Source organism: Festucalex cinctus, chromosome 12 (assembly GCF_051991245.1).
Source record: "Festucalex cinctus isolate MCC-2025b chromosome 12, RoL_Fcin_1.0, whole genome shotgun sequence".
NCBI classification, from domain to species: domain Eukaryota; kingdom Metazoa; phylum Chordata; class Actinopteri; order Syngnathiformes; family Syngnathidae; genus Festucalex; species Festucalex cinctus.
Window position 1 is genome coordinate 13862755 of NC_135422.1, and position 18106 is coordinate 13880860.

The 18106-nt window shown below is 37.7% G+C and overlaps 2 protein-coding genes across 3 annotated transcripts in view; one reads left to right on the plus strand and one right to left on the minus strand.

Moving 5' to 3' along the window:
- Positions 1-266: 266 nt before the first annotated feature.
- Positions 267-5477, plus strand: rdh12 (retinol dehydrogenase 12). Of its 2 annotated transcripts, none has more exons than XM_077539321.1 (7): positions 267-435; positions 1733-1851; positions 1976-2131; positions 2206-2310; positions 2374-2583; positions 3715-3904; positions 4870-5477. In XM_077539321.1, the coding sequence occupies exons 1-7, from the start codon at positions 362-364 to the stop codon at positions 4970-4972; spliced, it is 957 nt and encodes a 318-aa protein (XP_077395447.1). In that variant the 5' UTR covers positions 267-361; the 3' UTR covers positions 4973-5477. The 2 variants fall into 2 exon arrangements, with proteins under 2 accessions (XP_077395447.1, XP_077395448.1); XM_077539322.1 differs by having other exon boundaries at positions 274-435; positions 1736-1851.
- A 926-nt stretch (positions 5478-6403) lies between these two features.
- zfyve26 (zinc finger, FYVE domain containing 26) overlaps positions 6404-18106 on the minus strand; it is a 33357-nt gene continuing 21654 nt past the window's right edge. The window contains exons 27-41 of the mRNA XM_077538994.1: positions 17650-17786; positions 16893-16921; positions 16611-16747; positions 16298-16518; positions 15964-16111; positions 14471-14680; positions 14079-14273; positions 12833-13030; positions 12550-12630; positions 12349-12479; positions 12080-12215; positions 11417-11476; positions 9959-10141; positions 9834-9884; positions 6404-8519 (exon numbers count right to left, since the gene is read on the minus strand). Of these exons, the coding sequence (XP_077395120.1) occupies positions 8292-8519; positions 9834-9884; positions 9959-10141; positions 11417-11476; positions 12080-12215; positions 12349-12479; positions 12550-12630; positions 12833-13030; positions 14079-14273; positions 14471-14680; positions 15964-16111; positions 16298-16518; positions 16611-16747; positions 16893-16921; positions 17650-17786 (2145 nt within the window). The 3' untranslated portion in view covers positions 6404-8291. The remainder of the gene's footprint in view (positions 8520-9833; positions 9885-9958; positions 10142-11416; positions 11477-12079; positions 12216-12348; positions 12480-12549; positions 12631-12832; positions 13031-14078; positions 14274-14470; positions 14681-15963; positions 16112-16297; positions 16519-16610; positions 16748-16892; positions 16922-17649; positions 17787-18106) is intronic.

Below are 18106 nucleotides of genomic sequence, written 5' to 3' on the forward strand. Positions count from 1 at the left end.
TATATATATATATATATATATATATATATATATATTACATTTAGTCTTTTTGAACGGTTTGTTCAAACATTTATGCACTACTTTAACTTTTATGTGCAATACATTTGAATTGAATAATTAATAACAAGTGTTAATGTGCAAACTATGGATAACAGCGTGGATTTTAATTTTAATTTTTTACTTATTTTTTTAATCGGCACTAAACGTTTGATAACATGCTCGAAATACTGTCATGAGTTGGTTTGTAGCTGTTAGTACTACATATCCCGTAATGCCATTCGCGCGGCAACCCCCCCTTCGTTAAATACATCAGCTGTTGTGCTCGCAAGCGCCTACGACAGCATCCCTCCGTGCTGCAACGATGTGGCTCTTCTTACTCCTCGCCGGTCTCGCCGTGGTGACATTCCTGGTGGTTTTATTCACTCCTCACATACGGTAAGAAGCCATCTTTTGACTCTTGGGCATGGAGTCGCGTATTCCGCCTCTTTGACATATATGGCAAGTGATATTCGTGGCGCAACAAAATAAATCCCAATTGAACGTTACGTTGTTTGTTTTCGCTCGAATTTCTCTCGGTATTGGTCCCCGATTGAAAATCAATGAGATCGACTATAACGGGTTTGCACTGTTTGGGCCAATCGGAAGGCTGCGCGTGGGCGGGAACATTATCTGTATGCGCGTGGCCAGCTGCGCCATTGGCCGCGAGCCTGGCGCGCTCCATGGCGTGCTCGTACCTCCTGACGTAGTACCACGCCGTGCGCGTGAATAATTAAGCCAACCATATTTTGCACATTTTTTATTTTATTTTTTTTTAACGAAGTTTAAGCCGAAATATGATAATAATGGCATCATTTTACACACGGACAGGCACGCACACACAACTTTTGTCTCCTACGTTTTACAAATTTCTTAGCGTAGTTTTACATTTTTATTGTGGCCTAATAATTGTACAAAAATTGGGAGTTACAATTAGAAACAAAACAAAACAAAACAAAAAAAAACAACCAGCAATTTATATTTAACCGTACAGTAGTGTTTTTTTTTTTTTGTGGGGGGCATTTTCAGCACGGCCCTTATTTTATTTTTATTTTAAATGTAAAGTAGTGGTATATTTTCCAAGAATTAAAAATATACTACTTCTCAGAATGTCTTTTTTTCCCCATAAATTTACCATGTCCTTAATATTTTTCCCGAAAATAAAGGGAAAAAAAATTACAAGAAAAAGTTACTTTTGTTCCTGTAATTTGAAAATATTTTCTTACATTTCACTTCCTCTATAAAACTTGTTATACTTGTATATTTGCTTATTTTATTGAATGAATTTTCATTAATGTGTTGCTCATACCTTTTCATAGTTAGCATAAAGCCCTATTATTTTTTTTTTTTTGTTATAAGGGAAAAAAAAAAAAGATTCCATAAGTCCAGAGCCTGGATTTGAAAATACAACCTCATAATTGTGAAGCGGACATGCTAACCACGTGTCCACTATTCCACCTATTTAATTAAAGTTACACTACAGCTTCAAATTATTTTGCTTGAGGAGCGCCACCTCCAGGATCCACGAAGCATTGACCCACAGTTAGAAAGCTAGCTGACCAGCTACTTTAGTCATATCTAACAAAATATAAATGCTAAATGGACTGTTTTTTCCAGGAACATAATTGCAGCATGTTGACAAATTTTCCACGAGGGTTATCAATTTGATACTATGCCGTATGGATGTTTTCCACAGAAGATATGCGGCAGGAGGCGTATGCATGTCGTCTGCTCGTCTAGACGGGAAGACGGTCCTCATTACTGGGGCAAACACCGGCATCGGGAAGGAGACCGCCTTGGACCTGGCCACTCGAGGTTTTATTGTTTACTGAATGGGGAAATATGAAGGAAATTCACTGCTTATATACACAAAGGTTTTTTTTTTTTCTATACTGTGCTGCAGAGCTGAAAATTGTTTTCAATTATTTTGACGTGTCAGGAGCTCGGGTGGTGATGGCGTGCCGGGACGTGGACAAAGGCGAGGGGGCGGCGGCCAGCATCCGAGCTGCGTATCCTGAAGCACAGGTGGAGGTTCGGGAGCTGGACTTGGCCGACACTTACTCCATACGATCCTTCGCGCAACAATTCCTTCGAGGTAAAAAGTCTGTCAAAAGTTGTTCCATTCTTGACGCTTGTGTTCTATGACCGACGTTTGTCGTCATTCTTCAGACTTCACCCATCTCCACATCCTCATCAACAATGCGGGGGTGATGATGTGTCCCTACACCAAAACCAACGACGGCTTCGAGATGCACATTGGTGTCAACCACTTGGGTAAGACGCGGACTGCGAGCGTCACCGGATGCTTCTGGTTGACTGTTTCCCGCCCTTGACAAGGTCATTTCCTATTGACGTCACTGCTGATGGGCCTGCTGAAGCGCAGCGCTCCGGCGCGCATCGTGGTGGTGTCGTCGCTGGCGCACAACTTTGGCTGGATCCGTTTCCACGATCTGCACAGCCAGGGAAGCTACAACAGCGGACTTGCGTACTGCCAGAGCAAGCTGGCCAACGTGCTCTTTGCTCGAGAGCTGGCGAGACGTCTTAAAGGTACAAAATGCCTTTTTTTTTTTTTTTTTAATTATTTTACCCGCCACTCTCAAGCAATCATCAATTTAGCAAAGAAATGCCTCCCTCAAATAGTCAACTCAATGCAAATAGAGGCCTCCCTTAAGAAATCATCAATTTAAACGCCTCTACAAGCAATCATCTATTTAAGACAAATTAATACAGCCCTCAAACAGCAATAGTTTTGGAAATGAAGAAACAAACACCTCCCTCAAATAATCAGAAACTTACGATCACCTCCCCTCAAATAACCTTCAGAGTTTAAAATAAAAAAGTATCTCTTAAGCAATAAGCAGCTTAAATGCCTCTGCAAGTAATCACCAACTTAAGACAAACACCTCCCTCAAATAATTGGGTACTTAGAAAAGAAAACAAACGCCTCTCTCACATAATCAACCAATCGAGGCCTCCCTCAAGTAATCATGCACTAATATGCCTTCCAGAAGCAATTAACGCAAGACAAAAAAATACCTCCCTCACTCACCTTACAACAAATAAACGTCTCCCTTAAACAATCACCAAATAACACCTCTCTTAAACAACTATCTACTCAAGACAAATACAAGCCTCCTCAAACAACCACAAACTTAAGTTTTAAACACCTCCCGAAATTAACCATCAACTTATGAAAAATGCCTCCCTCAAATAATCAACTTAAGTCAAATAAATACCACAAATAATCAGCAATTTAAGACACAAATACCACCCTCAAAGAATCCGTAAACTTAGAACTCAAGACAAGCCCTTTAAGCAGCATCAACTTGAGACAAATTCCTACCTGAAGCAATCATCAAATTAACACCTCCCTCAATTAACCATCAACTTGAGACAAAAATAAACTCCTCCCTCAAAAAAAAAAAAGAATCAAGTAACTCTTCGTTTTTTTACCATCAAGTATTAAAAAATAAATAAATAAATAAATAAATAAATAAATAAAACAAGACACACAATGAACAGCCTCAGTTCACACATGGACATGAAAAAGTGAACCAAAATGGCAGCAGCGCCTACAAAGGCCCATGAATAATAAGGCACATAAATAAGTCACGCTCTCTCTCTCTCTCACATACAAGTAAATAAGAGTGGCGTTTACCTGTGTGATGATTTTTCTAGGCAGCGACGTGACTGTGAACTCGGTACACCCCGGCACGGTGAACTCGGACCTGACCCGTCACTCTACCCTGATGATGATCTTCTTCACCGTCTTGTCCGTCTTCCTGAAGACGCCCCACGAGGGAGCTCAGACCAGCATCTACTGCGCCGTGGCCGAGGAGCTGCACACCATCTCGGGGAAACACTTCAGGTACTACTACAACAAAAACTCCATTCCAGCCCACTCCTAAAAGTATTGCACACTACGTTAAAGTGCTAGAACTAGCGATGAGAAAACATTTTTTTGTCTGTTTTTTTTTTAAAATCACATTTACAAGCTCTGAAATGTTTACATTTTCCATAATATATAGTTACACGTGTGTGTCTGCATATACATCTATATGTGCATTTTGTGTCAATGTCATTATTTTTTTACATATATATTTAAAACTTGAAATTCAAGATCATGGTCCTTAGTATTTTAAAAATATTTTAAAAATTAATTCAATATTAATAATTATTTAATATTTTTACAATTATTTTATTTAAAATGAATAAGTAAAATAATTTAAAATGAATAAAGTAAGTGCACAATTAAATCATTATGATTAAATTAAAATAAATATATATTTTTAAAATAAACAATACCCAAAAACATGATCTTGAATTTATAGTTTTAAATATATATGTTAAAAAATAGAAATTCCATTAAAATTCCTTATTTTTAATTTTTAAAATTAGAATAAAAATAATTTTCTACACAGTTATACAATTTTTAATTAAAAAAAACATTGAAGTATGAATTGTGAAATTAAATAATTTGAGAAAAAGTAAAAAAAATAAAAATAAAAAAAATTGTAATATAATATTGGAATACGAAAAAACAATTCAGTATTAAATGAAAATATTTATACATTTCTACAAAATTCAATACAGTATTGTAGTTAGACCCATTAAGCCAAAAAATACAATGACTTCAAATTTTGTGTTTTTTTTTTTTTTAAATGAATAATTATATACATTAACAATATATTTCTTAATTAACATGTAAACATATATGAAAAGAAATTGAAAATTGCTTATCAAAAACAACCATGATTATTAAAATATACACCTTTTGAAAAAGTGCAAACGGTCTTTTTTTTTTTTTTTTTTTTTTCTTTCCCCGCATTGCAGCGACTGCGCCCCCGCCTTCGTGGCCCCCCAGGGGAGAAGTGAGGACACTGCCCGGCGTCTGTGGGATGCCAGCTGCGAGCTCCTCGGCATCCAGTGGGACTAATTGAACACTTTTATTTATCATTTCATTAATAATATAGCGTAATATTTTTCAAGCAAAAAAAATAAAAAATCCCAAGAACAACACGTTTTGGTGACCCAAATGTGAAGGCAGGGCATCTGGAATGGATGTATTTGCCATCCTGTGAGCGGTCCAAGCAGGGTAAAACGACCAGCATCTCTTTTAGCCAATTTACCTGATATTTCATCTTATTTTTAAGCATATTTGCAGCTAAAACTGCTTCACGTGTGTGCCAAAATCTTGCAGGGCTTTTTATTTCCAAACAATTAGTAAGCTAAGTGTTATTTTATGATAATGACAGAAAACAATAGAGTACCGGTCGTGTTGGACAAACTACCTTCCTTGTGTGCGTTGACGCTATACGATGCCAAGAGTTTACGTGTGGCTTTTATATACCAGTCAGGTTCGTTTGCCTTTTGAACCACACGTAATGTTCACGTGTAGAGTTGAATGTTTACATTTCATGTAAATAAACCGTTACCGTTTGGCCCTGGTTACTCATTTCAAACAGGTTTTGAAGTCTTTCAAATATTAACACTGCTTAAAAGATATGCAGTGGACCAAGATGAATCATTAAAAAAAATCCATTATTAATGTGACCTATAACCTTTCTGACTCAAAAGTAAGAAAGAATAAATAACTCCGATAAAGTTGCGCAAGTGCGCAGACCCTCACAAGTGGGGATGTGGCTGTATTTGAAATAACTAATCACATTCAAACAACATACCTGCCACCATATAACGTACCCCTAATAAAGCTCAGCTGTTCTAGTAGGCCTTCCCTGACATTTGTGCAATCACATTATTTCAGTTGTTTATTTTAATTTCTCCTTGAAGTTCTGTATTTATTTTATCTTGTTTTTTGTTTTTGTTTTTTTAATATATCATAAAAATCTGGAATTTTCAAAAAGAAGAAATTATACATTGATACAAACTATTTTTATCATCATGTATACAATTAATTACTTAAACAAAAAAAATTACCTGAAAACAATAAAATAGAAATATTTTTTAAAAAGAAATTAAAACATTTAAATAATAAAATGTCATTATTCATTTTAAATAAAACTGTACATATATTAATTATGAATATTGAATTCAAATATTTTGTTTAAAAAATATTTTTAAAATAAACAATACAAAGGTCCATGATCTTGAATTTAGTTTTAAATATATATTTGTAAAAATAAATTAAAAAAAAATACAACTTTCATTCAACATTTAAATAATAAAATAATTAAAAAATAATTAAAATTACTAATTTTCTTGAAAAAGAAAAAACAATTAACTTAATTATAAAAGATTGGTTAGTATATATTATTAAATAGTTGTTGTCATCTTTATTTATATAGTTGTATACAAATGATTATAAAAACATTTACATTATTTTGATTCTAAAAACAAAACAAAACAAAACAATAAAATAATGAAATGAATACATGTCTCCCTTTAAATAGACCCACACGCTGGCTGTCGTTACCTTTACTGTGAATGAGACCACCATGTGACATTGTGAGCCTTAACCACAACACTCACATACAGCCTGTGCTGAAGACATGGCACCTGTAAAGCTGACGTATACAAAAATGTGGGACAAATCATTTATTATTATTCATCGTAATTATCCAGCAAATTAAAAAAAAAAAAACAGAAAAAATTACATGTGCTTGCATTATCATCACCAAAGCAGTCATTTGACCAGCCCTTTGTGTATCCACAGAGGATTGTGATTTTTAATAATGCGATATAAAGTGCATCAGTGAGTAGATGAGAGTGCAAGTATTTCTTGGGTGCATCTCAAAAGTCTATTTTTCTTGACACGGGTAAAAGGCAGCAACAAGAGAGGAAAAAAAATATATCCCTTTTAAAGTGAAATTATTGTTGAGTCAGTCGTTGACGTAACACAAAAATGAATGTCAGCAAAGGAAATAGTACATGATCACAACATGAGAGAAAATAAAAGCAACACAAAGCAAGACAAATCATACAAGCGTGATTTTCTCATTAGAGAGAAAAAACTAGGTTATAGAGAAATAAAATTGATCCACAGCATCATTTTCAAGCGTGTCCCTTCTGCGCCTTGAAGATACACAGAAACACTTTAAAACTCTACATCACCATATGGACAAAAGTAATGGGACACACCTTTTCATAAAGCCATGAATTAATTCAGGAGTCACCAACATGGTGCCCGTGGGCTTGTTCTAAAAATAGCTGACCAGTGCTGGGACAATTGTGATTTACCGGAATGTTGTAGTCAGTGATCATTTGAAAATGTTGCAGAGATTTGCAGAACTAAAATGTTGCAATATTTCCTAATTATAATGAGACCATTATGAGACCACAAGCTCTAGAATTTGCCTAAAATGGCTGCTTTCCAGTTCAATTTCAGGCTTGGGTCGTTTGTTCGTTTTTGTACATTCTGTCATAATAAACATGTACATCCAATTCCGCATTGATTGCTGAAACTGTAATAAAAAAAACAAAAAACATTTTTGAACAAAATGGCTGCTTCAAATCAAAATGGCCAACTTCCTGGACTTTATGTGCGTCCTGTTATAAATACATGTCCAAACAACTTTGTGCTAATCAGTGAAACTTGTGTCAGGGGTTGATTTATTTTTATTTTTTTTCAAAAATTTCAAGCTCTAGAATTTGACCTGAAATGCTTGTAAACCATAATGGACCACTTCATGTTAAACTTCAGATGTGGGTTATTGAGACTTTTTCATTTATTTTATTAGGATAAACATGGCCAGTATTGATAGGTGAAACTCGTTTCAGGGGCTATTTTTTTCTCTAACTTTCGAGCTCTAGAATTTGCCCCAAAATATTTTTGCTGCTTCAAACCAAAGTGGCCGTCGTGTTGTTCCATTTCAGGCATTGGTCTTTCAGACTTTTTTTGTTTATCCTGCTATGAGAAACGTCCAACAAATTTCATACAAATTAGGTGAAACTGGTGTCATGGGCTGATTTATTTTATTTTTTTCCCCCAACTTCCCGTGTGTGCTACTGAGTGACTTTTGGGGATCTTGTATTCACGCTGCACTTCCTGTAGGTGTCCCAATACTTGTGTCCACAAACTGTATTTGTCAAGCGTTTTGTAAGGCAAGTTGAGATGTCATTTTTTTCCCCTTTTTCGTTGAGGTAGAGATTGATTCTGTCACAGGAGTGACTCAAGTGCACCGCAGAAGGCAGTGTTGTTGCGTAACAGTGGTCACATAGTTGGCTATAAAACGATTTGTTTTTATAGCTAATACAGTCGGTACTCTTCAATCCGTGTTAGATTTTTTTTTTTCCCGTTACCTGGCCAGATTGTTGGTTCGTCCCGATCCGGCTCGCTGCTTGCCGTTGCCTTGGTGGTGGTGCTCCTGCAGCCACTGGCGGCAGATGTTCTGCATCACCGAGTCCTGAGCCCCCTCCGCTGCCTGCAAGACCTTCTGCACCAGCGCGCCGGCCACGCTCGCCTCCATTTTGACGGCCAGCAGGTAGGCCGGACGCAGCTTGTTGCACAGCAGGTAGGCTTCGATCTGAGGAGGATGATAGCTACTTTTACTACTTCAGTTATTTATTTATTTATTCATTAAATCATTCATTCATTTTTTTCTTGAGTGCATGAAAATACTTTGGCAGCCTGAAGAGCACATGCCAGGGGAGGCTAAAAATAAATATTTCAACCAATCAGAAGCTAGAATAAGGTAACATACGGACAATTAACTCGTTGACCGCCAAAAACGTTTAATAATGATTACTAAAATCACAATGTAAAGGACTGTCTCAGAAAATTAGAATATTGTGATCAAGTCCATTATTTTCTGTAATGCAATTAAATAAGCAAAAATTCCATCCATTCTGGATTCATTACAAATCAACTGAAATATTGCACGCCTTTTATTGTTTTAATATTGCTGATTATGGCATTTTTTTTTCTACTTGGTCTGAGGAAATATTCTAATATTTTGAGATAGGATATTTGAGTTATCTTAAGTTGTAAGCCATAATCAGCAATATTAAAATAATAAAAAGCTTGCAATATTTCAGTTGATTTGTAATGAATCCAGAATGTATGGCATTGTTGCTTATTTAATTGCATTACAGAAAATAATGGACTTTATCACAATATTCTAATTTTCTGAGACAGTCCTGTATGCCACCATAAACGTTAAATGACGTCAACTACGCATTTTTTTTATTTAATCAATGGGGTAGTGCAACGTCTAAGTGCAGCGCTGCCTGGTCAATGGGTTGTGGAAACAAAAACCCCCACTAACTATGGCCAGCAGATGGCAGTATTGTATCTCTTTTCAATGGGCTGCCAGTATATGGAATTACAATGAAACATGACGGAATTTGATTAAATCTGATGAAACAGAACGTTTTCAGGGATGACGTGAATGATCAAAGCCTTTGTCACATTAAACCTAATTCACAGTGTCACTAAACAAAACATATTAGTGTCCAAGTGGAGAAAATGTATCTTCACGAAAAGCTTGTTTTCTCCTTCTCTTTTCAATTTTCACTCAATTTCATTTAAATTGCCTATTTTTAAATGGTGATTACTAAAGAAAAGAATAAGGTAGAAACATACCTTTTTTTCTAATGAAAGAATGGAATGCGATCTTTCATTTGGTACCCACATTTTATATGTAGTAAAAGCACACAACAGTCTGTGTGTCTTGAAAGACGAGTTAAAATGCTCAAAATCGGCTGGCACTGTAGTAAAAGAGTTAACAAAAGAAGCCAATGTCTTCTACGATTTTACGCTATTTATGGTACATCTTGATTCTTATCCCCGCTCAAACAGTTGTACCATCAAAATGGCGCACACATGCCCAAAAGCCTACCTTAATTTCCGCGCTCTTGGCCTCCAGAATAAGCCTTTCCACTTCTTTGGCCTGACACGAGCACAAGCAAAAACACAAATATCAACACGGCATCTTTTCCGCTATCATCCCAATCTGCGTCTTACGTCGGCCGCTCCCTTATCCGCCGCCTCCACGCAGCTGAGGATCAGCGCGTCGCCGTCGCTCTTAGTGGCCGTGCCCGACTCGCTGACGCACTTGAGCAGCTGGCGCGCCGCTCCGAACTTCCTGTGGCGGACCAGACGCTGTCCGGCGCGCACGTACACCGCCTGTGACTCCAGCTGGAAGTCCTGCACAAAAACAACTTATTAAAGGTGGTACAGCGGTGCTTTGAGATACGAGTGACACAACTTAATGAGATTGGCGAATAGTGAATAAATCATGCCAAAGTGTCAAACTAAAAATAGAACAAAGAGCAAAATAAATAAACTTTAATTAATAATAATTAAAAAAAAAAAGCCAAACAACTGTCTAATGAAAGTCTCCACTAGCTTAATGCTAATGGCAATTCTATGTTGCGATGTTTTAGTTCTTTAGGAAAAACATATAACAAAATTGTTCCTAAAAACATGTAGAAGGACCAAGGTTATTGTAGTTAACGAAAAGAAACAAAATTAATATTGAAAAATCACTCTTGTTGTGAAATAAAACAAAAACAAAATTTTAGTTAATAATAGGGATGTAACGATAAGGGTTCACAATATTTAACACATCTGTTAAAAAAAGTCAGGTTGATTTCCATTTGTGCAGTTCTAGCACCCTCTAGTGGCTAGTTTATTAGTGCAATTCAATTTTCATTCAAATCTATGCTCATTGTCAGATGAAGGGGAACCTAATTTGCTTGTGAAGTGATCAATGTGTGCTTGCATTAGCAAGTAAGTGCCTCAATATTGTTATTAGAGATTGTAGGTGGTTTATATACATATTGTACTTTTATTAGTATGAGCTCTTTTTTTTTTTTTTTTTTTTACAATATTGTGATCTTTTTTAAATATTGCAACCCCCCCCCCCCCCCCCCACAATATCGTAAATTATCGTATCGTGACCTTCATATCGTGATAATTATCGTATCGTGATGTTTGGATCATGACATCCCTAGTTAATACATCTACAAAAAAATTAACTAGAAGCAAAAAATACATTTTGTTTTCTCATACATGCACTTTCAGGGGTTTATTTAAAGTATCTACTTTGGTATTACTGCACAGACGTACAGAAGAAGGAAGATCAAACAGTATTGTACTTTATTATACAATACTTAGTAAGTTTTTTTTTTTTAATGTGGCACTTGGCACATACTCCATATTTAAAAAAAAACCAAAACAGTAATAAAACTGATGATTACAGAAGAATTTTTGAAAAATAAAACTAATTAAAAAAAACAATAAACCTGCTCTAAAAAGAAATTAAAACTGATTAAACTTTAAAAACAAAAATCAAATTGAGATAAAGAACTATAATGAAAAATTCAACTAAAAAAGACAATATAAAAGGTACTCACAACTAGGTTATAAATTATGGAGCTAAAAAAAAAAAAAAATCCTCAAAACATTTATGGCGCTCACCTGTATGACTCGGTACGCAATGCCAAAACCTTCCTCGATGTTTTTACCCCCGAGCATCACCTGCAAACGTACAAACGACAACACTCATGGAGAGTAAAGGTCCGCAAAGATACGGTTTAAAAAAATATATATATATATTGGTCAAAATCAGAATTAAGACATTTTATTTTAAGGCCGTATTGCAGATCACAAGGTAATTTGTGCAATTTCTTGCGAAGATTTGAACGCATGTGCAGGGGTGGCAAACTGGGGTCCTCGAGGGCCGGAGTTCTGCAGGTTTTATAGATTTCCCTACTCGAAGTGCAGCTGATTCCAATTAACAGGCTCGTTAACAGGCTTCTGCAGAGCTTGCTGATGAGCTTATCATGAATCAGATTTGTTTTTATAGAAAGTGATACTTAGAAAAAGTTCAATGTCTGTCCCATTGAAAATGAATGGGGAAAAGTTGATATTACAAGTTAAATTGTGCAAATACTGAAAGTAATGTGTAATCAGATGATATATACCCCGGGAGGTGTAAATTTTTTAAGCTAATTGAAATTTGAACAGTGTAAATTGGAAGTATTATGTGCGAGTTGTTACGGGGCAAAAAAGTGTGGAGAATAAACATCACAATAACATATGTGGAAATGCTTCAGCATTCCCAGAATAATAGCACCTCACCTTACAGGCCACCTCCACCTTCATGGGGCTTCCTCCGAATAAAGTGGGCGGGGGTCCGGACCCAGCAGCAGGCGGCGTCTCGCGACGGTGCAGGAAGCGGGTCACCTCCAGCTGCAGCTCGATGGTGTTCATGTGCCTGAAGACAAAAAGAAAGATAACACAAAGTTACATCCGATGTTTTGTGCAGAGGATAAAGAATACATGCACGCGAAAACAGTTGTCACTTGAGGTAATTGTGACAAAACGTGCAAGTTTTTAAAGGTACAGACCTGGAAATGTCACTTGATGACATCATCTTCCTGAAGGAGCCCCCTTGGGACGACCTTCTCCTGACATGCCCGCGACACTGTTGCTCCTGCAAGTACGTCCTCAGGTGCTCTTTGGCTCGCACCAACCAGCACTGACACACACACACATTTTATTTAAACTTGTTTCGTTCTTTTTTTGTGTGTGTGCGTGTGTATATATACCTGTTGTTCACCCAGCTGCAAATATGATGTGGCTCCGTGAGTGAAGAAGCGGATGCAGGTCATGGCCGCACGCACGTGATCCTAGGGTGAAACTAGGGGTGTCAAGTTTGGCTTTTAAGACAAAGTTCAGTGTTATGGTTTTTAATTTATGGTTTCAAGACTAATGTAGGATTTCAAGTCAAGTTTAGGGTTTCAAGTTAGGCTTTCATATCATAGTTGGGGTTTTAAACAAACTTCATTTTACTCAGCTTCCCTCAACGAAAAACAACAATGAGGGACGCACCATCATGAACTGCTGCATCTGGTAGAGCGTGTGGAAGTAGCTGCGCCGCTGCAGCCACTGGCAGGAGGCGATCAGGTAGCGGCTGCATGCCTCCAGGCCCGGGTCCAGCTTCTCCAGGACGTCCTGGAGCGTCCCCAGGCGGCCTCGCTCCAGGGCCGGCTGCAGCACGCCCTCCAGGAACACCTCCTCCGGGGCATCCTAAAGGGGGAGGCGAGGAAACCAATGAATACGATCAATCCGGCACACTCGTGTCGAGATGGGGCATTTGATTATTCGAGACTGGGTTAGGGTTTCAACTTAAGCAAAAGTTAGGGTTTTAGATTAGGGTTTCAAAAGCTAAGATGAGGATTTAAAATTAGGGGTTGAAGCCGAGGTTCGGGTTTCAAGTTAGGGTTTTCAACAAAGAAGGTTGTTTCAAATTAGCGGTTGAAGCCAAGTTAGGGTTTCAAAATAGTGGTTAAGCTTGGGTTGTGTCTGCAAATCAAGGTTGGGGTTTCAAACCTGGATTGAGGTTTCAGTTTTTTTACAAGTTTCAAGTTAAGGTTTCAAAACATGGTTAGTTTTTCAAATTGGGGTTTCAAGCTTGGGTTAGGATTTCAAATCTGGTTTAAGGGTTTCAAATTAGGGTTTCATGCTTAGGTTAGGCTTTCAAAGGTTAGGCTTTTGAATTTCAAACAGTAAGTGGAGTTTTCAAATTAGGAGCTGAAACCTGGGTTACGGTTTTGACGTCTGGGTTCGGGATTTAAAAATATAGGGTTTTAAATCAAAGTTTGAAATTCTAATTAGTGTTTCAAGTCAGGCTTAGGGTTTCAAACGGAGTTTCATGCTCGGGTTAGGATTTCTAGTCAAAGTTAGAGTTTCAGGTCTGGGTTATGGTTTCAAATTAAAGTTTCAAGGAATGATTGGGGTTTTTAAATTGTGGATTCAGGTTAATCTTAGGGTTTCAAATTAGCTTGCTAGCATGCTAGCTATGCTAGGCTCTCGAAGTAAAGTTCACCATAAGGTTTCAAATCAAGTTTGTAGTTTCAAATTAAGGTTAGGGTTAGGGTTAGGATTTCAAGTCAAGGATGGCAATTCAAATTGAAGCCTGGTTTCGGCTGGCGTTTCAAATTTGGATTTCAAGCAAAGGATCATGTTTCATATTACGATTTTAAGCCAAATTTTGATTTTGAAATTAGGGCTTGAAGCCGAGGTATAGTTTTAAGGTGGGCTTTCAAGCCAGGGTAACAACAAAATGGAAGCTGGCCTTGTTGAAGAGGTACGTGAGCGCCTCCGCCATTGCGTCGTGACGCATGTGGAAGCTGACCATCGCCAGGTGAGTGGCGTAGGCGTTCAGGTAGTAGAGGCACTCCTGGTGGAGGATGCCCCTCGGGCACTCCGACCTCTCGCTGAGGGCCTCTTCCAGCTCATACAGCGACGCCAAGATGTCCTCGTTCAAAGACTTCAGGGAAAAATGTAAATAGAGTCACAATGGATATTTATTCACAATTAAAACAGTTCGATAAGACGCATGAAGGGATGGACGCTTGTTGCTAGGCAGACTTCATTGGCTAATGACTATTACCACTCAGATAATTAAGTCTCATTAGATGGCAACATCTGACCTGGTCGTAAGTCTCACAATACAGATGCATGTACCGTGGTGGTGGCGGGTCTGACGGTGGTCTCCAGGTGTTTGATGATCTCCTGCAGCAGCGTGGGGCCCATGTTCATCTGATTGCGGTCCACGGGGGCCTTCAAGCACCGCGCAAACTTCTCCCGCGCCGCCGTCAGGCTGCCCGCCTTTAACGAGGCCATGGCCCACGCTTGCCACACGGCGCCGGGGTCCAGGCCGCTTTTGGTGGACACCTTCCACAACATCCCACAACACAATGGCACATTGGATTTTTTTTTTTGGGTGCTTATTAATGTTTTTTTCTAACTAAAATGTCCCAAAAAAAAATTGAGTACTGATCAATAGGATAGTCGATTTTAGAAAGATTTGATAGTGACAGCACTACTGTCGTTATTATTGGGCCCATTTCTATCACAAGAGCATGAAGTTAATTTCATGTTAGTTGATAAATGCTATACTAACTACAATTCTAAGCTGCAGACCCCAAGTCATGAAGTTTCTAAAAATGACGAAAGATTAAAAAGGCAAAAAAAAAAGATTTTGTTGAATAACAAAAAAACAAAACAAAAAACAGCTGTTTATTTCTTTACATTCTATTGTTTTATGTTATTATTGTATGTTTTTATTATGGATGTCAGGCAATTAAAACAAAAAAAATAAATAATTGTAATAATCGCATGACTTCAAAGGTTTAACGATTAATCGCAAATTTGATATCTGTTCTAAATGTACAAGATGTTTTTTTTCCAAGTTTTCATACTCTTGTTAAAATAAAAGTGAAAAAATGTTCAACTAATAGAAACATGGCTGCACCTTTTAGTCATTGATGCAGTAATTTTCATAATATTTCATAAAATTGAGTTATAAAAAGTGTTTTATAAAAAGGTTACTAAAAAGATCTACTGCAAAAAACGATTATGATATTGATTTGTCAAGATGGTGACAGCTCAGTGCATTTTTCTTTTCATATTGACTCATTCACTCGCAGCCATTTTCACTGAAACAATCCCCTTCACTCCCGGCTGTTTTACTGATTTTGACTGATTTTGCAAGGCCCACAGAATATTGTCTTCTATTGGTATAAAAACATGGAACCGACCAAAAGAAAGATGAGTCTCTTCTTTCATGAGGACAAAAAAAAGTATATTTGTATCTGTTTCCGTTTTTCAGCAATTAGCATTAGAATATAGCTAAGTTTCATCGTTATTCACAAACCTGTTGAAAACACTGGCAAAAAGAGCATGTTGCAACATCGCCCTGGCTGATCTCTTATACTCTGCTGCCACCTGCTGGCCGTTTTTTAATAACTACCATTGCTTTAAGCAATCTCTTCCTGTCAGAAGCTGTATCAAAGCCTTCCATATGCTCTAGCATGAAAAAACAAAAACAAAAACCGCATAAATATCTTTTTGGAAGTGAAGGACACACCTAGTTTTTATAAACTAAAATTGAGTAGAGTAGCAAAATGTTGGGTGTTTGTCATGTAGTTTTGATGGTGATATAGTGCGTCGCTCACCTCCACTGCCAGCTGGTAATACTCCGCTTCCAAGAGTTGGTTTCGGAGCCGCGTGACAGCCATCGTCTCGAGGATGTCATCCAGGGAGGGAATGTGTTTGTAATTAGCCGCCACGAGGATCTTAAGCACGTCCACTTTGCTGATGTAGCTGCGGAACGACCAACGGGCGAGATGACTAAGAACATCGCCCTGCGTGAGCAGTTTCGCCATTTCTGGCGTTCACACTTGTAATGTTTGGTTGAAAGTCGATCTGAGCAATTTTGAAAAATACTAATAATATATAAAAAGCCTATTGACCAACTGAAATAAAGCGTTGTTATATATTTTCGCTCACCTGTCGCACAAGGCGAGGTCCTGATTGCGTCCCACTTTGACGAACATGAGCTTGGCGCTAAAGAGCAGCTGGCGCATGATATCGGTCAGAAGGCAGGCGTCCACCTCCGGGTTGGTCAGCTTGCGGGAGAGTGTGCGAGTGTGCTCGATGAGCTGGTGGCCGCACGCCGTTTGGTCGCCGTGCAGGGACAAGATGGCCACGCACAGGTGGGCACTGGGTGCCTTGGCAAATAAAGAAATGCTCATTTATTTTGTGATTTGCAATTATTCACAATCCAAAAATCCGACTAATCCTGTGTGATTGCGATGCAAACCTGCTCGTAGTTGAACTCGTTACGCAACTGCTGGTTTTCCACGGGATCTGTGGAGAGCCTGATCTGCTTTGGGGCAATCTCAGGTAGGTGCAGCATGCCTTCGAGGGCGTCCTCCGACAGGGAGGGGCTGCCCGCCACTGCCGGGGAGGAGAGCACACCAAGTGAAAACTTGCCAGTGCGCCGGAAGCGGTATTTTTTTTACATTCCGTGCAATTATGGAACAGTTGTATGAGCCTTTAATTATAAAACAATGCAAAATGAAGACAGTTTATCTTTATTTACCTTCACTTGGTTCCAGCTCATCATCAGAACTGCAGAGGAAAAAGAAATCAAGTTTGACTTCATATTAAATACTAAAATATATCTATAGTTAATAGTTATCCATTTCAAAGTTGAATTAATTTCTTTGTATTCACATACTACATATTAATTTCATATTTATGCTATTTAAAATTAGACAAAGAAAATGGTTTCAAAACCTTTTCCAAGAAACAAAATTGAACAACTGATGAAATGTGGTTGCAAATGTGTTCACACCCTCATATACCTGAGGATGTGGTTGTGTTCAGAATTATTCAATCGCACACAAACTTCAAACAGCAAAGTTCAGCTATTCGAGTAGGCTTTTCCTGACTTTTTTTTTTTGAACTCTCAAGCAGACATTAAAAATGAAATTGTTATGTAAATCATTTGCATTTCTTTATCTAAAGCATTTTAATGTAGTCATGTATAAAAATGTTTGTAACTGTTTCCCTTTGCCCTTTTCCTTCTGACCCTCGCCCCTTTTTCAATTGTCTTTTATAGATTGATCTTAATAATGCACAGTCTCAATGAGTTTTACTATGCATAAAACTAAAATAACGCTGTTATTCAGATGCCAAAGCCACATTAATGACAAATGGATTGAAGAATACATAAACTACACAGAATAATTGACATCCATTAAAATCTTCCCCCCCAAAAAACTAAATAAATACAAAATTAAAAAAAATAAATAAATAAATAAAAGAAGGTGCTCTGAGCATCAACTTATACTCACTCTGGGTGAAAGTAGACATAACACTGGTCACACACTCTGACCTCCTCCCCGGGACATCCCTCTACGGCCATCTTACGCTCCGAGCAAGCTTGACACACCAGACGGCCGCAACGCCGACAGTGATGCCGCCGGTTGAACTGAGGACAGAGACTGTATGTTTATTATTTTCGCAGTTATTAATAGTTTATTATATATTATTTAGGGATGTCAAAATTAGTGTGTTACTTTTGAGCTAGTTCCTTTAACGCCACTATTTATTTATTTTTTTAATGCACGATTAATGACCGCACCCTACTTGGAAAGTCTGTACTAGGATAATTGCAGTCGCAACGAGGAGACTGAGGTCAGTCAAGTTGTATTTTACAATTTTAAAAATGTGCAGAATTTCTCAAGTTACTTCATGTTAAAGATTAGATAACTCTTAATATAAAAAGAAAAATGTCCTGAGCTGTCACCA

Bases quoted from the DNA above. Each gene is read 5' to 3' on its own strand.
- rdh12 (XM_077539321.1), top strand. From the start codon at position 362: ATGTGGCTCTTCTTACTCCTCGCCGGTCTCGCCGTGGTGACATTCCTG. The intron at 436-1,732 runs GTAAGAAGCCAT...TGTTTTCCACAG, and splicing joins TTATTCACTCCTCACATACG to AAGATATGCGGCAGGAGGCG. The intron at 3,905-4,869 runs GTACTACTACAA...CCCGCATTGCAG, and splicing joins ATCTCGGGGAAACACTTCAG to CGACTGCGCCCCCGCCTTCG.